Source organism: Mya arenaria, chromosome 16, assembly GCF_026914265.1.
Source record: "Mya arenaria isolate MELC-2E11 chromosome 16, ASM2691426v1".
NCBI lineage: Eukaryota > Metazoa > Mollusca > Bivalvia > Myida > Myidae > Mya > Mya arenaria.
In genome coordinates, this window is record NC_069137.1 from 1128822 (window position 1) to 1156520 (window position 27699).

Consider the following 27699-nt stretch of genomic DNA (forward strand, 5'->3'; position numbering starts at 1 on the left):
ATGTCTTGTATTCGTCCTCACAAACTGGACGCAAAATTTAGCTTGTTTTTAGTTAAGTTGAGTTGAAACTTTCATGTTCAGAAAAACCGTTTTTGGAATTGAGTACTTGATGCGTGTCATTAAAAAAACAAGGGTCAACAACCTTAAATGTGACATGGACGTGGCTATATACGCAACACTATTGACGCCCAAATTCGTTTGTAAATCAAAGGTACCATAACACCATATTTCACGATCGCGTCAAATTTATTATAAGACTCATTTCTGCTCATAGCGGCTCATCATAAATTTTGTGCGAATTCCATTTTGTCTCATTTGTAATTTCAGCTGGCTTCTCACCAGAAGGTTTCAATATGGGTCTGTGTAAGGCAAACTTGCTTTTTGTGATACTAACAAGTTACACTGTGCTGTTTAACCGATGCGCAAATACCAATGAGTTGTTGATGCAAACATTTTCAAAAGTATTATCGCTTGATAACGAACTTGGTAAACTAGATACCGAATTCAAGAAGTCCCTTACGTCGCTTGATGAAAGAATGGACAATCTGGAGATTAAACTCGAGAACTCGCTGACGGACTTGCAGACGCAGTTAGCGGAAGGGCTGGAACGTATTGCAGAGACACAGAAAAACTGCGAACCCAAACAAGGTGGAATTACAAATAATATTCCGTCGACAATTCCAAACACCGTGACGCAAATGGTAAAGACCCAATTCATTGCAATTAGTACTTCCATGAAGCGAGAAAAAGTGGCTTTAAGGAATTTGAAAACCGAAATGAATAAACATATGAAGGCAATAGATAGCGAGTTTCAAAATACACAAAAAGCGCTTGAATACCGATTTCTAAATCAGAGTATAAACATTGAAGACCAGATTCGGGCACAGAAAAGAAACGTGAGTGATGTTATTAAAGATGTTATTATAGAAACAAACGCACATGCAAATCAACTGAAGATTGATGTTGTCAATGCACTCAGTGGTTTGGATGAACGTTTTTCAAATCAAACCAAAGAACTGAATGGTAGGTTTGAAAACCAGTCAGAGGCTATAGGCGAATTCCAGACAAATCAGGAAAACAGAATATCATCCCTTAACTCGAGAATGAGCTCAACTGAGGGAAGTTTGCAAAGTTACAAGTCGTCTTGTGATTCAATTTGGTCGGAAGTCAGCAATCTAGAGACCCGAGTATCCTCAATCGAAAAATTGCTTTCAGGTACATTATCATCTTTATTTAAGATATGAAATGCATGTTATTTCATTTATTCAATAACACCAAATGCAAATGGACAATGTACCGGATAAAGCACATGCCGTTATTTTGGAGACTATTTCGTACTGTGCGTTATTATCTTTTTTACGTTAAAACCAACAATAATTGCAACGATATTTCTTCTCACGTAAAATGCAAATATTGCGCTGTAAATACGTCAGTTAAAATGATGAATATAACTAACTAAGAATTCAATCATAAACTTTTATGGTTTGTTTAAAAATAACCTCAGAAAAGTCATTGTGATATTTCAATGTCATAAACATACTTTGTTGGGACGTTACTCCAGCGACACATTTCTTATGGTATCCGGTTACAAGTACGTGGATGATAGCGTGCATTAGTTCGCTCGAGATTTAAAGCCTTATTCCAACAAGAAGTGTTGGGGATCATAGTGATATACTCGGCATTGTTAGACTATTAATTAAAAAAGTCGGGAAAACAAACCAGAAAGATATTATTTATACCTGAACGAGAAGGTTTTGTCATGCTATTTTCAGCGGCGCGAAAGTAATTCCTAGACTATAAACCGTACTAACAAGATACATTGTCAGAAAACGACAGTATGGTGATACGGATTTTTCAATACGGCGTGCTGTTATTTCACTGTTTGATATGGAAAAGGAAAGTGAAAAGCATATAGTAAAGTCAAATAGGTGATGGTTATTTTAAAAAATTGCTATTTAAAACGGAACACAAGCTATAACAAGAGCCTAATAGAGGATATTACTGTCATTTAATACAGAATTTATTGTTACATATTAAATGTTTTCTAGAATTTATTAAAACGAAAATTTAGTATTACTTATCAATGTTAGTAAACGAGTTTATCAACATTCGTATTGCATGACAAAGAATATGATATTGTATTTATATCTTAAATACTAACTTGATTATAAACAGCGCAAAATACATAAAACGTTGCTCTATAGCTCGCATTTGTTCGACGCCATTCCTATATGACGTCACGTCAAAAGTTAAAGTACTTATTAAATATAATATATAACGCTTGCGTGTAATGAAACGTATTTTGTTACTTTTGAAAACATCATTTACATCATTATAATATACTAAAGATAGACAAAGCATGCATTTTAATACTTGAAGTAATGCTCATTGGGGTAACCACCTTTAAATAGTAGACAAAACAGAAGTTCACTAGGGGTTAAACTAGGGCAGCTATATTATATAACGGGGTAACCGCCTTTGAACGGTAAACGACACAGGAGTTAACTTCGGGTTTAAGCTAGAGTCTCTGTAGTACATATTGGGGTTACCGACTTTGAACGGTAAACGACACAAGAGCTCGCTGTGGGTTTTAACTAGTTTATATGTGGTACCTATTTGGGTTACCGACTTTGAACGGTAAACGACACAAGAGCTCGCTGTGGGTTTAAACTAGTTTATATGTGGTACCTATTTGGGTTACCGACTTTGAACGGTAAACGACACAGGAGCTCGCTGTTATTTGAATTAACATAAGTAATTATTTGCATTGTTAATATAAGAAATGACCTCTTTTTTGTGAGTGCGCAAGCTGTATAAACGCAAAGACGGTATTTATGGAATTTGATCACAAGCCATTACATATAGTTCTGTTTCGCGGTATTGTGATAGCAAACACCAATACCAGGCCATTTTTGAAAATGAAGAGTATATCAAAAGTTCCGGGTCGTTCAATGGAAAGTATTTTACTAATTTTGAAAATATAATTCCCATCAGCATGAAACAAAGGAGGCTGCGCATGCATTAACAAGTGCATATGTTTTAATACAAAAAGGGGCTACTTACCGATTTCAAACGGTAAACGAAAAAGGTTCACTTGGGATTTAATTTAACTCGATTCGAGGGCATCATGTACAATATTTGACTAACCGATAAGCCTCATGGACTATCAATGGGGTACAAGATCCAGCTGTTTATAAATACTCGCATTATCTTGTGCAAATCTGGTTAAATTAATTGGGAATTAATGACTTATTTTCTGCTAGTGGATGGCCAATGGGGAAACTGGATGGGATGGACGAAGTGTGACACCCGGTGTAAGACAGGACAAGGGTATCGTTCAAGGGAGTGTAACAACCCTGTCCCACTATACGGAGGTGCCAGTTGTTCCGGCGAGGAACTAGAAATCCGAGGTAAGAATCGTGTTTGAATTTATTAAAAATGATTTTACAAAAAAAGCGCATGATTGATCTTGCACATTTGTTTTGCCTTCCTAAATGAAACGAGATATCTGTGGAAACAATTTCAAGAGGAAAGTTTATCTGAACACAACATGGTCCTAGTCACAACATCTATCAATAGTAGCACAATAACAAATATAACCCTAACAAATTATATTCTGCTAGTGGACGGACAATGGGGAATTTGGATGGGATGGACAAATTGTGTCACTCACTGTGAAAAGGGAAAACAATTTCGAACAAGAGAATGTAACAATCCCGCCCCGCGACACGGAGAATCCAATTGTACAGGAGATGGAACAGAAATCCGGGTTAAGATTCGTGTTTGATCAAATTAAAATGATATAAAAATAACTTGAATAATCATGCTAGAATCGTTTGCCCTGGTAATACTATTTTGGTAGTTTTTTTTACAGTATCCGTCGCCCGTGAAATGTTGTTTTCATAGTTAATCGGATTCATTACATACGATTCGTGGTAACATCCGTTGCCCGAGCAATGGTCTTCGTTAAGTTTTGAAATACATTACATCCACTTAATGCTAGTCTCCGTTGTCCTGATAATGGTATTCTTGATAGTTTTCAAATTTATTACATTCACTTTAGTCTAGCCTACGTTAGTGCTACAATTGATAACAGGGCATTGCTTGTAATATGGGGACGTTTTTGATGATATGGGAGTGTTGCTGGTAATTTAGAAAGTGATATATCTGCGTTGCTGGTGATATTTGGACGTTGCTGGATACATTGGAGCGGTGCTTGTGATATGATGGGCGTTTGTGGTGATGTTGGGGCGTTTGTGGTGATGTTGGGGCGTTGCTGGTGATATGTGTGCGTTGTTTGTCATAAGTGGGCGTTAGAACTAAATTGAAGGCGTTGCTGGGGGTATAGAGGCGCTGTTCAAGATATTGGGGCGCTGCTGGGGATATGATGCAGTTTATGGCATTTGTGCGTGGTCATAGGAACTCTGGGCACTGCTGTTCAAATGAAGCCGTTGCTAGTGATATAGGGACGTCGGTGTACATATTAATGCGTACCATGTGTTATAGGGACGTTGTGTGCGTTTAAATTGAATTGAATGGGGCGTAATATTGGCGTTGCTGGCGATATGGTGCTTTGTTCGTGATACGGAGACATTGCTGGTGAAAGTAGGGCCTAGCAAAGTCTATTGGGGCATTGCTGGTGATATGGGGGCGTTGCTGCTGAAAGGCGGCGTTGAAAGTAGCATCGCTACATTGACGCTGATGTGGGGGCGTTGCGTGTGGCATTGGTCCTTGCTGGTGATATAAGGGTCTTGCTGATGATATCGAGCCTTGGTGATGATATGGGAAGTGCTGATGATTTGGGTCCTGCTGATGATAGGGAGGCATTGCTGATGATATGTGTGCATTCCTGATGATATGGGGCATTGGCTGATGATATGGGACATTGCTGATTACATGGCAGCCTTGCTGATGATAAGGGGCATTGCTGATAATATGGGGCTTTGCTGATGATATGGCAGCCTTGCTGATGATAATGGGCATTACTGATGATATGGGGACCTTGCTAATGATATGGCAGCCGTGCTGATGATATGGGGCATTGCAGATGATATGGGACATTTCTGATGACATTGGGGCTTTTCTGATGATATGAAAGCCTTGCTGATGATATGGGGCATTGCTGATAATATTGGTGCTTTGCTAATGATATGGAGGCATTGCTGATGATATAGGGCCTTGCTGATGATATGGAGGCATTGCTGATGATATGGAGGCTTTGCTGATGATATGGAAGCATTGCTGATGATATGGGGGCCATGCTAATGATATGGGGGCCTTGCTGATGATATGGAAGCCTTGCTGATGATATGGAAGGCATTGCTGATAATATGGGGGCCTTGCTGATGATATGGAATCAATGTTGATAATATTTGTTATTAATATGGGGCAATGCGTATGATAAATGGGCTTAACTGATGATATGGGGCATTGCTGATGATATGGGGGCATTGTTGATGATATGGGGCATTGTACATGATATGGAGGCATTGCTGATGATATGGGGGATTGCTGATGATATGGAGGTATTGCTGATGATATGGAGGCATTGCTGATGATATTGGGCATTGCTGATGATATGGAGGCATTGCTTATGATATGGGGCTTTGCTGGTGATATGGGGGCATTGCTGATGATACGAGGCATTGCTGATGATATGGGGCATTGCTGATGATATGGAGGCATTGCTTATGATATGGGACATTGCTGATGATATGTAGGCATTGCTGATGATATTAGCGCCTTGCTGATGATATGGGGGCATTGCTGATGACATGGAGGCATTGTTAACGATAAAGAGCATTGCTTATGATAAAGGGGCATTTGTAAAGATATGGAGGCATTGCTGATGATATAGGGGATTACTGATGATATGGGGCAATGCTGATGATATGGAGGCATTGCTGATGATATGGGGCCTTGCTGATGATATGGAGGCATTGCTGATGATATGGGGCATTGCTGATGATATGGAGGCATTACTGATGATATGGGGGCCTTGCTGATGATATAGAGGCATTCCAGATGATTTGGAGTCCTTGATTATATAATGGGGGCTTGCTGTTTATATAAGGACCTTGCTGATGATATGGAGGCATTGCTTATGATATTGAGGCATTGCTGATGATATGGGTCCTTGCTGATAATATGGAGCCTTGCTGATGATATGGATGCATTGCTTATGATATTGAGGCGTTGCTGATGATATTGGACATTGCTGATGATATGGAGGCATTGCTGATGATATTGAAGCATTGCTGATGATATTGGGGCCTTGCTGATAATATAGAGCATTGCTGAGGCATTGCTGATGATATGGAAATTCCTTATAATATGGAGGCATTGCTGATGCTGTTGAGGCATTGCTGATGATATGGGGCATTGCTGATGATATGGAGGCATTGCTGATGATATGGGGGCCTTGCTGATGATATGGGGGCATTGCTGATGATATGGGGGCATTGCTGATGATATGGTAGCCTTGCTGATAATATTGGGGCTAGCATATGTTATGGCGCCTTGCTAATGATATGGGGCCTTGCTGATGATATGGGCGTTGCTGATAATTTGGGCTTTGCGTATTGATATCGGAGCCTTGCTGATGAGATGGACGTTGCTGATGACATGGGCCTCGCTGATGTGATTGGGCCTTGCTGATGTTATGGGGGCTTTGCTATTGATATTGGGGCCTTGCTGATGATTAGATGGCTTGCAGATGATATAAGGGCGTTGCTAATGATGCAAGTTCGCTGGGAGCTGTGCTGGCGATTATGGGGAATGACTGGCGATATGGGAAGTTACAAGTGATATCGGAGCATTGCTGATAATATGAGGGGTTGTTGGTGTTAAAATGGTATTGCTGGTAATGTGAGCTGGTAGTTGGTAATTTAGGGGTGTAACTGATAATAAAATGTGTGTAGTTGGTGATAAAGGGTCGTTGCTGGTAATATGAGGGTGTAGTTGGTGAATACGGGGGCGTTATTGGTAATATGTCAGTGAAGTCGGTAATATGGAAGCGTTGCTGGTAATATGAGGGTGTAGTTGGTGAAATAGGGGAGTTGGTGGTAATATGAGGGTGTAGTCGGTGAAATAGGGGCGATGCTGGTAATGTGAGGTTACAGTCGGTGATATAGGGGCCTTGCTGGTAATGTGAGTTTGAAGTTGGTGATATAGGGGCGTTACTGTTAATATCAGGGTGAAGTTGGTGATATAGGGGCGTTCGTGTTAATATGAGGGTTTCTTTCATGCTTTACGATGAAATATGGGGTTTTAACGGTGAAATAACAAAATAAGGAGTGAAAATATCAACTTTCAGAACTACTTTTAAATTCCTTTGTTGTTACATGTACTTGCCTTGATCAAAACAGAACACTGGACTTCAGTAAATTATGTCAAAAATGTTAATAAATAATAAAGAATTGTTTTATAAATTTAAATAAATATATAATTGGAAATTAACAACTTACCGTTTATTACGGGTTATCCCGTTTATCAAACATTTTACTGATCTTTGAAGCTGAATGTTCGAACATTTGCTTTCATACCAAACAAATTACAGACAAATCAACTGTTCGAACATAAATACAATTTTATATCATCGTTCAAATGTATTTTGAACTGTTAACCGTTGAAGTACGTAAAATGAGCTTCCTGGAGAATGCACACAACAATTTACAGATAGATCCGATACTTTTTACCCCACCCACACCTCAAAATGTGTCAACAAACTAGCGTGGCATTTACTCTTTATCTTGAAAACAAACCTTTTAAAGCGAAACAGACTGGTCTCTGACAGTAAGATGACTGAATATTAACTTACTATAAAAACACGCGTACATGCAGTCTTAAACAAAGAAAAATGGTTAAAATCCAATGAGTATCCACATTGTTTTGCTAACACATTTGACCTTCCAAATTTTCATTCTTTAAATAGCGGCGTAGTAATTTGGTTATGTATTCATGCCCATCTTAAAATAAAAAGAGTTTTCATTATTTTATGGAACATATGTGCACTATCAAAACTTGATTGTTTACTGTTCATAAAGCTTTGCGATATAAAACGAGCGAAAATTAAGCTATAAGAATGAATAGCAGAGAACTATTTCTCAGCAAACCGTAAGTAGAAAAGTTGACAGCTATAATTATGTATTAGGGGTGCCCCACAGATAGCGGCGTAAAGCCCACCCTTTTCAAAAAAGGGGGTAATTCAGAAATAAATAAAAAACAAGTAATACTCCGATATTAAGCATAAAAGAAACAGAAAATTTGTTTATTTCAGTGTAAGATCGTATTTTATTTCACGAGTGTCATAGAAAAACATATTTTCACGATTGGCGCAGCCACGAGTGAAAATGTAGTTTTTTTATGATCACAATTAAAATAAATGCTTATTTTCGGAGTTTTATTTGTTTTTTTTATTTATTTCTGAATTTCCCCCTTTTTTGAACACTGATATATACAAATATCCTCTATGTAGTTGGTGATATAGGGGCGTTACTGGTAATATGAGTGTGCAGTTGGTGATATAGGGGCGTTGCCGGTAATATGAGTGTCCAGTTTGTGATATAGTGGCGTAACTGGTAATGTGAGGGTGTAGTTGGTGATATAGGGGCGTTGCTGGTAATATGATGTTGTAGTTGGTGATGTAGGCGCGTTGCTGGAATTGTTAGGGTTGTTTGGTGATATGGTGGCGTTGCTGGTAATATGAGGGTGTAGTTGGTGATATAGGGGCGTTGCTGGTAATATCAGGGTGTAGTTGGTGATGTAGGGGCATTGCTGGTAATGTGATGGTGTAGTTTGTGATATAGGGTTTTTGCTGGTAAATTTAGTGTGTAGTTGGTGATATAGTGGCCTTGCAGGTAATATGAGTGAGTGGTTGGTGATATAGGGGCGTTGCTGGTAATATGAGGGTGTAGTTTATGATGTTGGGGCGTTATTGGTAATATGAGGGTGTAGATTTGGCGCCGCTTGTCAGTTGCCAGTTGCTATCTGCCTTGATCTGCGTCAATCTGCACGTAAAAACAGTAGCGTAATACGACGATTTATATATACTTATTTTCTAAGTAACACAACGGCATAATATGAGATACATTCCTTATTTCTGAGAGAAAGACGACTTTGTTACAAAGTTTCGATGTTATTAAGTAATGGATTATGTTCACGTTCACATATCATTTTTTTCTTTCGAACATGGTATTTAATTATTAGTATTAAGCTAATTGAATGTATACTTGCTTTAATTGTTACGGGTTTCTACTTTTAATTATATTTTTGATATCTGATTGCCAAGTATATTTTTTGTATATTATTATCGTCTGCTTCTGCGCCAGTAAACTAAAATCTTTTTTATGATCTTGATGATATGCCCATATTCATACATTTGGCTTCATTGGAAAGGAAACCTTGCGCATATTTTAAATGTATTTGTTCTTTCTTATCTCATTCCGCTTGCAAAATATTTTGATTTGACCCGTTTATGATTGTGATCAAACGTATTTTGTATTGCATGTAATATTTCGTGTCCAATTGATCATGCTTCTCATGGTAAGTTGTAAATGAATCCGTATGATGATGGAAATCATTCCATGGACGATCTCAGTGCTAAATAACTTTATTTAGTGTGGCTGGTGATATATTGGTTTTGCCTTTGATACTAGGGAATTACGGGTGATATATTGGGCATTGATAATGAAAAATGGCTATTGCTTTTGATATTAGGAAATTACGGGTGATATAGTTGGCATTGCTGATGATATATGGGAATTGCAGGTGATATATTTGGCATTGCTGATGATATATGGGTATTTTCTTTAATTTTAGGCAATTGCGGGTGATATAGTTGGTATTGCTGGTCATATATGGGTATTGCTTTAATATTAGGGAATTGCGGGTAATATATTGGGCATTGGTGATAATATATGGGGTATTGCTTTAATATTAGGGAATTGCGGGTGATATATTGGGCTTTGCTGATGATATATGGGTATTGCTTTAATATTAGGGAATTGCGGGTGATATAGTTGGTATTGCTGGTCATATATGGGTATTGCTTTAATATTAGGGAATTGCGGGTAATATATTGGGCATTGGTGATGATATATGGGGTATTGCTTTAATATTAGGGAATTGCGGGTGATATATTGGGCTTTGCTGATGATATATGGGGTATTGCTTTAATATTAGGGAATTGCGGGTGATATAGTTGGTATTGCTGGTCATATATGGGTATTGCTTTAATATTAGGGAATTGCGGGTAATATATTGGGCATTGGTGATGATATATGGGGTATTGCTTTAATATTAGGGAATTGCGGGTGATATATTGGGCATTGGTGATGATATATGGGTATTGCTTTAATATTAGGGAATTGCGGGTGATATATTGGGCTTTGCTGATGATATACGGGTATTGCTTTAATATTAGGGAATTGCGGGTGATATAGTTGGTATTGCTGGTCATATATGGGTATTGCTTTAATATTAGGGAATTGCGGGTGATATATTGGGTATTGCTGATGATATACGGGTATTGCTTTAATATTAGGGAATTGCGGGTTATATAGCTGGCATTGCTGATGATATATGGGTATTGCTTTAATATTAGGGAATTGCGGGTGATATATTGGGCATTGGTGATGATATATGGGTATTGCTTTAATATTAGGGAATTGCGGGTGATATATTGGGCTTTGCTGATGATATACGGGTATTGCTTTAATATTAGGGAATTGCGGGTGATATAGTTGGTATTGCTGGTCATATATGGGTATTGCTTTAATATTAGGGAATAGCGGGTGATATATTGGGCTTTGCTGATGATATACGGGTATTGCTTTAATATTAGGGAATTGCGGGTGATATAGTTGGTATTGCTGGTCATATATGGGTATTGCTTTAATATTAGGGAATTGCGGGTAATATATTGGGCATTGGTGATGATATATGGGGTATTGCTTTAATATTAGGGAATTGCGGGTAATATATTGGGCATTGGTGATGATATATGGGTATTGCTTTAATATTAGGGAATTGCGGGTGATATATTGGGCTTTGCTGATGATATATGGGTATTGCTTTAATATTAGGGAATTGCGGGTGATATAGTTGGTATTGCTGGTCATATATAGGTATTGCTTTAATATTAGGGAATTGCGGGTGATATATTGGGCTTTGCTGATGATATATGGGTATTGCTTTAATATTAGGGAATTGCGGGTGATATAGTTGGTATTGCTGGTCATATATGGGTATTGCTTTAATATTAGGGAATTGCGGGTAATATATTGGGCATTGGTGATGATATATGGTTATTGCTTTAATATTAGGGAATTGCGGGTGATATATTGGGCATTGCTGATGATATATGGGGTATTGCTTTAATATTAGGGAATTGCAGGTGATATAGTTGGCATTGCTGATGATATATGGTTATTGCTTTAATATTAGGGAATTGCGGGTGATATATTGGGCATTGCTGATGATATATGGTTATTGCTTTAATATTAGGGAATTACGGGTGATATATTGGGCATTGCTGATGATATATGGGGTATTGCTTTAATATTAGGGAATTGCGGGTGATATATTGGGCATTGCTGATGATATATGGTTATTGCTTTAATATAAGGGAATTGCGGGTGATATATTGGGCATTGCTGATGATATATGGTTATTGCTTTAATATTAGGGAATTGCGGGTGATATAGTTGGCATTGCTGATGATATATGGTTATTGCTTTAATATTAGGGAATTACGGGTGATATATTGGGCATTGCTGATGATATATGGGGTATTGCTTTAATATTAGGGAATTGGTGGTGATATATTGGGCATTGCTGATGATATATGGGTATTGCTTTAATATTAGGGAATTGCGGGTGATATATTGGGCATTGCTGATGATATATGGTTATTGCTTTAATATTAGGGAATTGCGGGTGATATATTGGGCATTGGTGATGATATATGGGTATTGCTTTAATATTAGGGAATTGCAGGTGATATATTGGGCATTGGTGATGATATATGGGTATTGCTTTAATATTAGGGAATTGCGGGTAATATATTGGGCATTGCTGATGATATATGGGTATTGCTTTAATATTAGGGAATTGCGGGTGATATATTTGGCATTGCTGATGATATATGGGTATTGCTTTAATATTAGGGAATTGCAGGTAATATATTGGGCATTGCTGATGATATATGGGTATTGCTTTAATATTAGGGAATTGCGGGTAATATATTGGGCATTGCTGGTGATATATGGGTATTGCTTTAATATTAGGAAATTGCGGGTGATATATTGGGCATTGGTGATGATATATGAGTATTGCTTTAATATTAGGGAATTGCAGGTGATATATTGGGCATTGGTGATGATATATGGGGTATTGCTTTAATATTAGGGAATTGGTGGTGATATATTGGGCTTTGCTGATGATATATGGGGTATTGCTTTAATATTAGGGAATTGGTGGTGATATATTGGGCATTGCTGATGATATATGGTTTTTGCTTTAATATTAGGGAATTGCGGGTGATATATTGGGCATTGGTGATGATATATGGGTATTGCTTTAATATTAGGGAATTACGGGTAATATATTGGGCATTGGTGATGATATATGGGGTATTGCTTTAATATTAGGGAATTGGTGGTGATATATTGGGCTTTGCTGATGATATATGGGGTATTGCTTTACTATTAGGGAATTGCGGGTGATATATTGGGCATTGCTGACGATATATTGGAGATTGTTGGTTATATTTAAGACGTTGCTTATGATATATTACCGTTCCTGATGATATTTTGTCATTCAATTTACATAAAGGCGTTGTAAATGATATGTGTGCGTTTTAAGTTTTAATGGTGCGTTTCGAAGTGATAAAGGGGCGTTTCGTTTGATTCCAGGATTTTGTATGTGATATATGTGCGTTTCTTATCATATGGGGGCGTTACATGTTATAACGGGACGTGACTTCTGATGTGAGGGCCTTGCTGTCGATATTGGGCCGTTGCTTGTGATATGGTGTCATCTCTTGCGATATGTTATATTAAAGCGTTGCAAATGATAAAGGACGTTGCTCGTGATATGGGACTCTGCTTGTTATATGGACGCGTTGCCTGTGGTGATGTGGGGGTATTGTCTGTGATATGGGTACGTTGCTTGTGAAATGGGAACGATGCAAAACGAAAGGGGCGTTGTAGGTGATGGACACACGTTACAGGTGATTTGGAAACATGTTTGTCTAAATTTGAGGGCGTTGCTGGTGATATGGGGTGGTGCACGTAGTATTGGCGTTGCTGGTGAAATGGGGGGGGGGGTGCTGGTGCTGGTATATTTTTAATATTTAAATCCTATGTTAATACAAACATAACTTTTTTTCTCATTTTTTGTTCTGTTTATCCATTTTTACAGAGATTGGATTATTGGAGGATATCATAGATGGTAAATTAAATGCATTAAGGCAATGTGCTTCATTTGGCGCCCGCAGTGTTACGTCTGTAAAAAGTCGCCAACTGTATAATGATATGGATTTCTTTTCTGGTGTTTCGGAACCATTTGAAACGTCATATTTTTTCTTGAAAATAAAAAAAAGGTTTTCGCTGATGATTTGAGACGTTGCTACTGGTTATGTGATCAGTTTCATTTAAAAGATGTATCTTCTTTATTTCACTTTGTGTTTCTATTTCTGTTTCTAGGATCCATCAAAATTTATTTTCTTCCAGCTTTTGCTGACTGTTCGGAAATAAGGCAGAACCTTGGAAGTGTGTCCTCTGGCGTCTATCTTATCACCACATGGAAAACAAACCAACATACGAAAGTGTTCTGTGATATGGACACTGATCAAGGTGGATGGACCGTGAGTGTTTACATAATTATTCACAGTGTATGTAGTAGTTTCTATATAAAGAAGATCATGGTTTTATATGAACACATGCGGTTTAAAAGTCAGCAAAAGACATCGAGGTTTAACATCTTTAACGTTTGTAGGTGTTTCAACATCGTGTGGACGGAAGTGTGGATTTCTATCGCGACTTCTCCTCATACGAGGATGGGTTTGGATCTCTGCAGGGAGAATTCTGGTTGGGTATGTGAACGTAGGGATCAAAACATTAAAAAACTGTGCGTTCTGGATTTCTTTGTATTTTTGATCATCTAAGATTCATATAACGTCGCAGAAACACATTGATTTTTTGGCGATATGGGTGTTGTTTTTGTAAACATGCAGTTGATTTGGTATAGCGTTAAACAGGTTAAATTCTGCTTTATATTTCTTCGGAGTTATTATAGAAAAAAAATCTATAAATAATGTGGCCATTAAAAAATAATTGAGTTTTTTGCGCTAGTATTTGCACTGACCATTTTGATTTATTGAACTGCAAAGTTCACATTTAGTTTATATCAAATAACAATTATTCGCCAATGACGATTAGGTTAACTGGCAACACACAAATCTGATTCAAATAACAATGTTTCTCAGGTCTCAAATTGATGCATGAGATGACATCCCGGACAGCACATGATTTAAGAATTGACATCACACGCGCCAATGACAGCACCGCCTATGTCGTATACGCTGACTTCAGTGTGGGAGCCGGGTCTAATTATACCTTACATGTAGGAAATGCACTGTCAGAAAGGGGACGTAAGTATACTTTTGAAAAACTTTGAATTGTGATTAACGGTCAAATAAAGTACATAAAGGTTAGATGTTGATAATTCAAATTATAATAATAGCATTGGAAATCAAACTATTATAATAAACGATTGTTGCGATGCGAAATTTTGGTTATGACGATACCATTTTACCATATCGATGCATTACGGATCCGAAAAGCGTAGGAAACAAGTTGTTTTCCTTGTGTATTCAACACTCAAAATTACATAATATCAGAATTATTTTGAAAACTGAGTCAAAAAGTTGTTTTATTTTATATATCATTTTTTGTAGCTTTTAAGTGCACTAAAATATTCCTATTAGCATGGAACTGCATTACGTACCGTAACAAACTCTATGTAAACATAAAACGTATATAACCATTATGTCAAAGCAATAATAGTTCAATGTAAACGTTAACAATGCCAACTTTCCAATGAAAAATATCAATTGCAGTACATATGGAAACAATTAACATTTGTTTAATAAACCCAAATATTAATGTTTAGTTGCAGTGCTTCCGGATGGGCTTCAGTTTAATACCTATGCAAACGGTTCTGCCTTTACCACATTCGACGATGACAATGATGACAGTTGGTGGGGTTATTGTGCCGTGCGCTATCATGGAGCATGGTGGTACAGATTCTGCACCTATAGGGCGAACCTGAATGGCTTGTACTACACACCCGGAACTTTTGTCAGCAACAAAACCGCTATGATATTTGATAGTAGAGAATCTTTAAAAACTAGCAGAATGATGTTCAGACCTTCTGTGTAGTCATCGTTTGACCAACAAGTGCTTTTGTATTTCTAGCTAAGTATTAGTTTACATTCAATTAAGAATTGGTTCTACACAAACGATTAAGGGACAAATATTTCATCAAATTTAACAAGTTTATCAGGTTATATTTGTTTGTTCTTAATAGTTCTAAAACTGCACTTGCACAGATAAAACTTTTTTTTCAAGTTGTTTTGCACAGATACACCATTTTTTACAACTTGTTTTGCACAGATACACCATTTTTACAACTTGTTTTGCAAAGATACACCATTTTTACAACTTGTTTTTTATTGTTTGTCTTGGAAAGAGCAAATATTTGCTTAAATACCTGCAAACCAATGATAGGAGATTGCTAACAAAAGATAAGATCGTAGATTTTTATATTATCGTTCGAAAATCAATGTTTTGAGGCTTTAACCGTTACTTACGGTTTAAGAAAATGCACAAAACAAAACTATTGAACTTAAATATCAAAATCTGCTATCTAATTTTTGTCACCAGTTTTATATACATGGTTTTCAAGGATTTTCGCAAAAGATGGCACGATCCCAGACTAAAACAAGTGGTCGAAACGTTCAATCTGTGAGAGTGCAGTTTTGTACAATGACAGGTGTGACTTCATATTGCCACGTGTGTATTTAAACGTTCAATCTGTGAGAGTGCAGTTTTGTACAATGACAGGTGTGACTTCATATTGCCACGTGTGTATTTAAACGTTCAATCTGTGAGAGTGCAGTTTTGTACAATGACAGGTGTGACTTCATATTGCCACGTGTGTATTTAAACGTTCAATCTGTGAGAGTGCAGTTTTGTACAATGACAGGTGTGACTTCATATTGCCACTTGGGTATTTAAACGTTCAATCTGTGAGAGTGCAGTTTTGTACAATGACAGGTGTGACATCGTATTGCCACGTGTGTATTTAAACGTTAAATATGTAATACCAATATGGTTGAATCAGAGTATAACTTTTGTGCAGTTGTCCTTTGTTTACTGACCTGAGAACTAAATATATCCTGATTTAATCTATGAACACTATAAATAAATATGTATCATCATGTCTAGTACTTATAGTGGGAATATTAGAAATCTTTCAAAATTTAATCCCATGACAAAACGTACTGATGCTTTTGCTGTTGTTTCTTCTTTATTTCATGCAATTTATTGCTTTATTCATTTGAGATACAGTAGAATCCCGTTGGCTTGAACGCACACGGATCGGCGTAATTACCTCGAGCCTCGGTAAATTCGAGCCAAGCGGGAACGCTTACCTTTTGTATAAATACATCGGTCTTTTTACATCTCATTCAAGCCAACGAGGAATTCGAGCCGAGCGACCTCGAGCAAACGGGTTTCGACTGTTTATAAGTAGTTTGTATATACTTGTCAGATATTAATATGTTTACTTTTTTTCTTTTGTATCGCCATATGTGTATACATTAGGCTGGTTGTGTTTGGCAAAAGGCGTGTATTTGCTGCTATTGCCACTAGCCTGAGACTGAAACTGTAAAAGCATTGAGCGATTGAGGTCTGACGTCACCATGTTCTTTTGGAAAAGCAACATACTTTTCCTGTATGAAAATCATTGGCTTGATTTAGAACCTATTGTCATAAACTCCATGCTGAAACTATTTGTTTTCTTGGTGTCGTAGAAATACCGACAATGTTTATTTCTATAATCTGATGGCATCGGAAAATTTAACCCATATTAAATCCACTGCTATTAACGTTCATAAACTCATGTTAGCTATAGATTACACTTAACTTTTTTAACCAAGAGACATAACTCGTATTTAGTTACATATATGCATTTTTTTATATTTGATTTTGCACTGTAACATGTGTTATGGGCTGGAGGCCTTTTATTGAATACACTTTCGTTCGTTCGTTCGTTATAAGAGTAACTGGTGGCTGTAAATTTTAATAAATTATAAAGGTCAATATGTACACAGCTGAAAATAAATGTTCGCTAACATGCGATATCTGAAAGTAATCCCTTTCATTTTGTATTATTTTACATGTTTTTGTACTCTGTATTATTTCTTATATTTAGGATGTGTTTAGTCATTCTCATAAATATATATGTTGGATGAAGGCTTTTGTTCCGTTTGTATCACCAGTTGCTGTTTTAAAACAAAACAAAAACATCTTAGTGAAGTAGTGATTTATTTAAAAAAAAATTTAATTCGACGAAAATGTTTTTCCACCAGAAATGTGTACAAACCCTTCTAGAATAAAAAAAACGACTCAATGGAAACGCGATAAATACCAATTCCAACATGTTGATGAATGTTAAAATTACTTAAGTGTTACTTTTGAATGATTATCTAATAACTATCTTGAACGTGTATAAACTTTGTTTCGTGGCGTAATGTTGATAAACATTGGCCTTTGTGAATCTTTATTTTGCAAACATAATTGGTCGTTGTTATGTAGCAACATTAAATCGATTACTTTTATGTTATGTTGTTGTTGATTTTATTCTGCTAGTTTTGTTGTCCGTGTTGACATTTCGAATGGGTTGTTTTCGTCCATGCTGGCCGCTCTCTAACTTTGACCGGTGATAGAAAATCGTAAACAAACTATTCTGGCGTCACACGTAAAACAGTAGACTGGTACCCTGATAATCTTGACATATTTTGAAGAAGTAATCGCTCGTATCTAGATCTTAACATTTGGAAACTTCAATATCGGGCATGTACATACCATCTTAACAGCAAAGTGTGTTAAAAATCAATGCATACACATGTATAACAGAAATCAATTTTTAGTGATAAACCTTTTAATATGCTAATTAATGCAATAATGGAAATTTTGATAACTGATAACCAGATTGTAACCGTGTATCTAATAGCTGAACACGTAACAATATTAAATGATTGGTGAGTGCTTAAATATTTATTGTGGTTACTATCGAAATACGTGTGTATTCAGCACATTTCTGTCAAATTAACTCTATTTTCTTCACCATAACCATTTTCTTCGACATTTATTCATCAAATTTGGTATTTTAAAACATTTTTATTTATTGTCGTAAATCTTATTTTGGAGTACGGGTGCATCTTCAATGTTTTGAACTACTTGGCTTAAGCCAGTAGTATAGATTTATTCATGACGTAAAATAAATTATTTGAAAAATATTGAAGGTTCATGCTAAGGCAACTTGTATTAAAACTGGTACAGGCCATTGGATACCTGATTGAGCAGGGACGATATAATTGTGCTTATTAGTTTAGTTTAAACTTATTTAATTTTACAACGAATGTGAAACAAGCTTTTGCAACTTTATAATATTTATCACTTTCGCGAGATGTTGCGCGAGAGAGTGGTCTTGTGTTGTGGAGGAACGGTTGTCCGGTTAGCGCAGTGGTTAGTGCATTCGCTTCTCACCTAGGCGATCGAGGTTCGATCCAGACCGGACCAGCACATCACACATTCACTCTATATATTTAGAGATCCCTAAGGACCAGCACATCAAACATTCACTCTATATATTTAGAATTCCCTAAGGACCAGCACATCAAACATTCACTCTATATGTTTAGAGATCCCTAAGGACCAGTACATCGAACATTCACTTTATATACTTAAAGATCCTTAAGGACCAGCACATCGAACATTCACTCTATATATTTAGAGATCCCTAAGGACCAGCACATCAAACATTCACTCTATATATTTAGGGATCCCTAAGGAACAGCACATCAAACATTCACTTTCAATATTTAGAGATCCCTAAGGACCAGTACATCAAACATTCACTCTATATATTTAGAATTCCTTAAGGACCAGCACATCAAACATTCACTCTATATATTTAGAGATCCCTAAGGACCAGTACATCGAACATTCACTTTATATACTTAAAGATCCCTAAAGACCAGTACATCAAACATTCACTCTATATATTTAGGGATCCCCAAGGACCAGTACATCGAACATTCACTTTCAATATTTAGAGATCCCTAAGGACCAGTACATCAAACATTCACTCTATATATTTAGGGATCCCTAAGGAACAGTACATCGAACATTCACTTTATATATTTAGGGATCCCTAAGGACCAGTACATCGAACATTCACTTTATATACTTAAAGATCCCTAAGGACCAGTACGTCAAACATTCACTTTCAATATTTAGGGATCCCTAAGGACCAGTACATCAAACATTCACTCTATATATTTAGGGATCCCCAAGGATCAGTACATCAAACATTCACTCTATATATTTAGGGATCCCTAAGGATCAGTACATCGAACATTCACTTTCAATATTTAGAGATCCCTAAGGACCAGTACATCGAACATTCACTTTATATACTTAAAGATCCCTAAAGACCAGTACATCAAACATTCACTCTATATATTTAGGGATACCCAAGGATCAGTACATCGAACATTCACTTTCAATATTTAGAGATCCCTAAGGACCAGTACATCAAACATTCACTCTATATATTTAGGGATCCCTAAGGAACAGTACATCGAACATTCACTTTATATATTAAGGGATCCCTAAGGACCAGTACATCGAACATTCACTTTATATACTTAAAGATCCCTAAGGACCAGTACATCAAACATTCACTCTATATATTTAGGGATCCCCAAGGATCAGTACATCGAACATTCACTTTCAATATTTAGAGATCCCTAAGGACCAGTACATCAAACATTCACTCTATATATTTAGGGATCCCTAAGGACCAGCACATCACACATTCACTGTATATATTTAGGGATCCCTAAGGACCAGTACATCAAACATTCACTCTATATATTTAGGGATCCCTAAGGATCAGTACATCGAACATTCACTTTCAATATTTAGAGATCCCTAAGGACCAGTACATCGAACATTCACTTTCAATATTTAGAGATCCCTAAGGACCAGTACATCAAACATTCACTCTATATATTTAGAGATCCCTAAGGACCAGTACATCGAACATTCACTTTCAATATTTAGGGATCCCTAAGGACCAGTACATCAAACATTCACTTTCAATATTTAGAGATCCCTAAGGAACAGTACATCGAACATTCACTTTATATACTTAAAGATCCCTAAGGACCAGCACATCAAACATTCACTTTCAATATTTAGAGATCCCTAAGGAACAGTACATCGAACATTCACTTTATATACTTAAAGATCCCTAAGGACCAGCACATCAAACATTCACTTTCAATATTTAGAGATCCCTAAGGAACAGTACATCAAACATTCACTCTATATATGTAGAGATCCCTAAGGACCAGTACATCGAACATTCACTTTCAATATTTAGGGATCCCTAAGGACCAGTACATCAAACATTCACTTTATATACTTAAAGATCCCTAAGGACCAGCACATCAAACATTCACTTTCAATATTTAGGGATCCCTAAGGACCAGTACATCGGGCATTCACTTTATATACTTAAAGATCCCTAAGGACCAGCACATCACACATTCACTGTATATATTTAGAGACCCCTAAGGACCAGTACATCGAACATTCACTTTATATACTTAAAGATCCCTAAAGACCAGCACATCAAACATTCACTCTATATATTTAGGGATCCCTAAGGACCAGCACATCAAACATTCACTTTCAATATTTAGAGATCCCTAAGGACCAGTACATCGAGCATTCACTTTATATACTTAAAGATCCCTAAGGACCAGCACATCAAACATTCACTTTATATACTTAAAGATCCCTAAGGACCAGCACATCAAACATTCACTCTATATATTTAGGGATGCCTAAGGACCAGTACATCAAACATTCACTCTATATATTTAGAGATCCCTAAGGACCAGTACATCGAACATTCACTTTCAATATTTAGGGATCCCTAAGGACCAGTACATCAAACATTCACTGTATATACTTAAAGATCCCTAAGGACCAGCACATCAAACATTCACTTTCAATATTTAGGGATCCCTAAGGACCAGTACATCGAACATTCACTTTATATACTTAAAGATCCCTAAGGACCAGCACATCAAACATTCACTTTCAATATTTAGGGATCCCTAAAGACCAGCACATCAAACATTCACTCTATATATTTAGAGATCCCTAAGGACCAGTACATCAAACATTCACTCTATATATTTAGGGATCCCTATGGACCAGCACATCAAACATTCTCTGTATATTATTACAGATCCCTAAGGACCAGTACATCAAACATTCATTTTATATATTTAGGGATCCCCATGGACCATTACATCGAACATTCACTGTATACATTTAGAGATCCCTAAGGACCAGCACATCAAACATTCACTTTATATATTTATAGATCCCTATGGACCATTACATCGAACATTCACTGTATACATTTAGAGATCCCTAAGGACCAGCACATCAAACATTCACTTTATATATTTATAGATCCCTAAGAACCAGAACAGAAAAGATTCACTGTATATATTTAGAGATCCCTAAAGACCAGAACAGAACACATTCGCAGAAAATATTTTCTTTCAAATGAGAGACCAACACATATGATTATGTATTCACCGAAAATTGTTTAATTAAATCATATTAGTAAATACATATACAGCCGACTGAATACATTTACACAAGCATATAATTCAGGTTGTTTTGCATTTTAAAAATATTTGTATCTGTATACATAATATGTTATAACACATGATACAAGAATGTACATATCAACAGGAAAAAATATATTTCAATAGTTAGACAGCAATTATAATTGATACAGACAGAAGAAAACACACTGATTCAATACATGGACAGAAATTTAAGCACATCAGTGTAAGAAAAGAGTTAAAATATGGACGGAAATTTAAGTATATATCAATAAAAAACAAAACACAATTAAAATACATGGGCGGAATTTACAGTAACTCGCTCATGTTCTGTACTTTTGTAATTACGTAAGAAAGTGTGGTTAATCATAAGGAGTGTTTTTACAAAAATACAAAAAGCTAGTAGCCTTCCGCAAATGCTGATATTTGCTCGAAAATCGTCTTTGAAGACCACAACTTTCATTAGCGTTTATAACGGATTGCGTGATTGGTTGATTGACATTATCACGTGGTATTATGAATGTATCCTTAACAGGTCCACATAACCACAACTTTTATTAAAGTCCCGTTGGCCGTGTGGACTAGCCGGCAGTTTTCTAAAACAAAATAATTTTTTATTGACTTTACAGGCGTGAGTTCGAACCCCACTAAAACCAAAATACTATTTTTATGCTAAAACTGAATTATTTCTGCAATTTCGATATTATATAGTAAAATAATGATAAAATAAGTGTTTTTAAATGTATTACCGGGAAAACTAACTTTTGGTCCGAAACATGAACGAGTCAAATTAGGAATAATATACCAATATAAAACACACATTTTTAATACATGGACGGAGTTTTAAACATGATATATGTTATCACAGTATGACAGTTAATACAATGCAAACAGTCTAAATAATAAATAGATACCTCTACTGGCATAAACCACAATAAACATGGACAGCATTGTCAACATTTCAAATAAACTATCAATGTTGTAATAATAGTAAAACAATACAATATTTTGCCTGGTTCTATATAATAATCTTTTTTTATACATTTAAATAGCATTGGTCAGTGCCTACATTAAGATAAAAAAAACTTTAATCAGAATTAAGATGTATCGATATTCATTCATATTGTGACGTCATTTCCTGCATGACGTCAAGTCGTATATGATGCCAGTCATGTAAATGTTGAAAATGTGAACGTAAATTTCTTTATAAGGCCTTTAAAAAAGAACACAAAACGAAGGTTAAACGTATCACTGAATATATACTGGATATGTCTATGGCCTATTATATATAACTCCTCTCTTTTAACGGCGGAAGCGTTTTAATCTATTGAGTTTCAACGCAAACTCGACAGAAATAAACTTGTACACATTTTACATTCAACTACAATAACGCTGACGTAGCAACAATGTGTACAGAACGTATTGTAACATGGCAACTCATTTCCGTGACGTCGTCAGCAACTAATGCGCGCGCAGATGTTCTTTGAACTCCCGGTCACGTGACTTGATTTCCTCAGCTAGGTCTCCTCGCCCACTTTTTAATAGCGCGTTACTGAGGCAAGAAACCTGGAAAAGGTAAGTAGTAGAAAAAATAATCACAAAGAGTGTTGTATTATTCAGAGCAATAGGTCTTGAAAATAATTACATTATTTTTACTAGTATGGGATCTGCATAATCGGTGTATGTATACCACGTGATAAATTACGTTATAAATGCTACTTCGGAAGGCAATAATTTGCTTCTAATAAAGCTTTAAATCAAAGATAACTTTTTCTTCATATTTAAAATGATATTAAATTAAACAAAGGGCAATCTATGACGCGTAAAGAGTCCCGCCTTCGTTTTAAAAACGGAGTTCGATGAGGTGATTCGTTTCCTTAAACACTTCGACAAACTTGCTTCAAAAGTAATGTTTTGACAATGCTCCATCAGGCGGCGGTTTTGTGAAAAGGTTTGTCGAAGTGTTTTTGAATTCTCAATAAAACTCCGGTAAAAGACCGAAGGCGAGGCTCTATAAGCGACGTTGTCTGCTCTGTGTATCATTTAATATGGTGAGGAAATAGTAAAGTTATCTTTGTTTAAAGTATTCATTAGTAGCAAAATATTGCCTTCACACCAAGCATTTATGACGCAATGTATCACGTGGTATACATTTAACGAAATCCCTTTTTTCTAAATCACCATTATGATAGTTTTGAGTATTTGTCAGAAATGTTTATTTTTATGTTATTGATTATATACATAATCATATTATCCGTCTTTTTTAAAATGATTATTTACATAAGCCTTTTATCGGTCTTTTTACATGTAGGCATGTGTAGATGAATATTCCTGAATAATATCGCTTTAGAATGTTTGAGGGTATTAGTAAATGTATTTTGGAAAATGATACATCATGTGTTTGTCCTTGTAACTTATATCTCCGTAAATTTCAATGTAATAAGTACTGACCTTGTCTACGGCCTTTGGCGTCTTTTTTAACCATGTCATAAGCATGTCATACTTCGCGTCCACTTCTGAACAATCACCATACGCCAGGTTACGTAGGATCGCCTGAATCCGGGGCTTACTCACGCTCAGGTAGTTGCCGACCTGTAAATATAAGATAATTAATACAGTCGAACCCCGTGGGCTCGAACACCCAGGGACCAGCCCAAATACCTCGAGCCTCGGAAAAATTCGAGCCAAGCAGGAATGTCCACCTATAGAATAAAAATCGGTTCTTAACATCTAGTTCGAGCCAACGAGGAACTCGAGAAAAGCGAGTTCGAGCAAAGGGGGTATGACTGAAGTCGAACTTTAAAGCGGAAAACAAAACTGTGCATCTTAGATAAACGGAAAGGTAGTTTTTATTTGAACCAGTTCATTACAGGGGTTTATATATAATGTACGGTAATCTAGTAAAAGCCACTTACCGTCTTCCACTCATCTCCGAGTTCCTCAGCCAGAAATCGGACAAGATCGTCATTCACCGGATCTGTCGTGTTCCGGATGGTGACTGGTGCGCGGTGAACCGTTGAGTTTTGCTCAACGTGGTACTGAAAGATCGTGAAAGTTCGGGACTGATGAAATAGTTCGGGTATTTCCGTTAATAAGAGTTCGTGAAAGTTCGGGACAAATAAAATAATTCGGGTGCTTCCGTTAATAAGAGTTCGTGAAAGTTCGGGACTAATGAAATAATTCGGTTGTTTCCGCTAATTAGAGTTCGTGAAAGTTTGGGACTAATGAAATAATTCGGGTGTTTCCGTTAATAAGAGTTCGTGAAAGTTCGGGACTAATGAAATAATTCGGGTGCTTCCGTAAATAAGAGTTCGTGAAAGTTCGGGACTAATGAACTAATTCGGGTGTTTCTGTTAAAGGAGCTATACACCGTATGATGAAATAGCGAAAATAAAAGAAAATTGTCGAAAACTGCCATAAGTTTGGTATCGATGTGTATAATGCATGGAAACTTACTAACTGAAGTACTACATAGTTTACAATTAATTTATTTTTCGCAGTATTTTCGTAATTTTCCATTAGAAAAAAATAGGTATGTAAACCTAGTACAATTCATTCTAATGCGTGATTGGTAAGTCAATGTTTTCACGTGATATAACCAAGTTGGGTATATAGCTTGAATATTCAAAATGTTTAGTATAAACCTTCGTAGCAAAGTGGATACAGCACTGGACTGAAATTTTGGCGAATCCGGTTTGAACCCGGTCACTGACTCGATTATTTTTACATTTTGGTATTTTTTTACAATTATGATATCAAAGAGTAAAACATTTTATTAAATGATTGTCCTGAGATTCTTCACAGAAAAACTTTTTTTGGTGCCAATCGGGTGTATAGTCACTTTAATAGGAGTTCGTGAAAGTTCGGGACCAATGAAATACTTCGGGTATTTACGTAGCAAAATCTAACAAAACCTGAACAAGATTTTGTTTTCTTTAATTGATAAATAAAATGAAGATAGAAAGGTAAGGGACCATAAAAATCTGAATATGTATGAATAATTATGAGCAAATACATACATCAGCCCATGCTATATTAAAATGGGGGCTCTTTTTGTATTAAAGACAATTAAAATCATTAAGAATACGCAACAAATAAGGACAAAACATTTGTTATGTTTGTGACCAATACACACGTCAGATCCCGCTTAAGTTCGGAAAAGATCGGCGCTCATGAAATATTTCCGGTCCTGTCAGGACTGCTTTGACGTAGAAGGTCGGAACCAATGAAATTATTCGGGTGTTTCCGTAGCAAAGCCATTTACCTTCGGAATGTTAATAGCCAATTCACACATTAGCTCTCGCTTGTGTTCATACGGGGACTCGTCTTGGTCGTCCGTGGAGTCGTGTCGTTTCCGTTTCGTCTGGTTCTTCACCTTGTAGTTCCGGTACACCTGCATTTGGAAAAAAGGTAAAATTGATTTTTTAATTATTAATATTATTATTAATTTTGACCAAGCAGGACCGCACTTGGTCAAGGATTAAACATGAACATTTACAAACATTATCATACCTTGACAATATCACGGTATACATGAACGTACACATGGACGACATGAACGTACACATGAGCGTATATATGAGCGTACACATGAACGACATGAGCGTATATATGAGCGTACACATGGACGACATGAACGTACACATGGACGACATGAACGTACACATGAGCGTATATATGAGCGTTTATATGAGCGTACACATGAACGTACACATGAGCTTACACATGAAGTATGAACGGACACACGAACGTACACAAAAACGTTCACATGAACGTAACGTACACATAAACGTACATATGAATGTAACATACACATGAACGTAAAGTACACGTTAGCGTACACATACACGTAACATACGCATGATAGTACACATGAACGTAACGTACAAATGAGTGTACACATGAACGTACCTTTGAACGTACACATGAATGTTCACATGGACGTATACATGAGCGTACACATGGAAGTACACATAAATGTACACATAAACGTACACATGAATGTACACTTGAACATACACATGAACATACACATCGGCGTAAACATGAATGAAAATATGAACGTACTCATGAATGCATACATTGGCATACACATGAATGTATACATCAACGTACTCATGGACGTACACATGAACGTTCACATGAACGTACACATGGGCGTACGCATGGACGTTCAAATAAAAGAACACATGAACGTTTCTTTGCGAGTTTGTCTCGATCTCGCTACTCTGTTAACTATCTAACCCCTATATACTTGGAAGTTTGCACACCTACCTCGACGACACCCCTATATACTTGGAAGTTTGCACACCTACCTCGACGACACCACTATATACTTGGAAGTTTGCACACCTACCTCGACGACACCCCTATATACTTGGAAGTTTGCACACCTACCTCGACGACACCCCTATATACTTGGAAGTTTGCACACCTACCTCGACGACACCCTTATATACTTGGAAGTTTACACACCTACCTCGACGACACCCCTATATACTTGGAAGTTTACACACCTAACTCGACGACACCCCTATATACTTGGAAGTTTGCACACCTACCTCGACGACACCCCTATATACTTGGAAGTTTACACACCTAACTCGACGACACCCCTATATACTTGGAAGTTTACACACATACCTCGACGACACCCCTATATACTTGGAAGTTTACACACCTAACTCGACGAC

The 27699-nt window shown here is 36.7% G+C and overlaps 2 protein-coding genes across 2 annotated transcripts in view; one reads left to right on the top strand and one right to left on the bottom strand.

The window, feature by feature from the left end:
- Window positions 1–352: 352 nt before the first annotated feature.
- Window positions 353–17905, top strand: LOC128221376 (fibroleukin-like). The gene is made up of 6 exons (XM_052929984.1): window positions 353–1215; window positions 3264–3410; window positions 13734–13867; window positions 13999–14095; window positions 14489–14653; window positions 15175–17905. The coding sequence occupies exons 1-6, from the start codon at window positions 354–356 to the stop codon at window positions 15441–15443; spliced, it is 1674 nt and encodes a 557-aa protein (XP_052785944.1). The 5' UTR covers window position 353; the 3' UTR covers window positions 15444–17905.
- A 4057-nt stretch (window positions 17906–21962) lies between these two features.
- Window positions 21963–27699, bottom strand: part of LOC128221375 (death domain-containing protein 1-like) — a 42107-nt gene continuing 36370 nt past the window's right edge. Inside the window, exons 15-18 of the mRNA XM_052929983.1 lie at window positions 26271–26399; window positions 24922–25044; window positions 24458–24598; window positions 21963–23572 (exon numbers count right to left, since the gene is read on the bottom strand). Coding sequence (XP_052785943.1) covers window positions 23468–23572; window positions 24458–24598; window positions 24922–25044; window positions 26271–26399 — 498 coding nt within the window. The 3' untranslated portion in view covers window positions 21963–23467. The remainder of the gene's footprint in view (window positions 23573–24457; window positions 24599–24921; window positions 25045–26270; window positions 26400–27699) is intronic.

Bases quoted from the DNA above. Each gene is read 5' to 3' on its own strand.
- LOC128221376 (XM_052929984.1), top strand. From the start codon at position 354: ATGGGTCTGTGTAAGGCAAACTTGCTTTTTGTGATACTAACAAGTTAC. The intron at 13,868-13,998 runs GTGAGTGTTTAC...TAACGTTTGTAG, and splicing joins CTGATCAAGGTGGATGGACC to GTGTTTCAACATCGTGTGGA. The intron at 14,096-14,488 runs GTATGTGAACGT...AATGTTTCTCAG, and splicing joins GCAGGGAGAATTCTGGTTGG to GTCTCAAATTGATGCATGAG.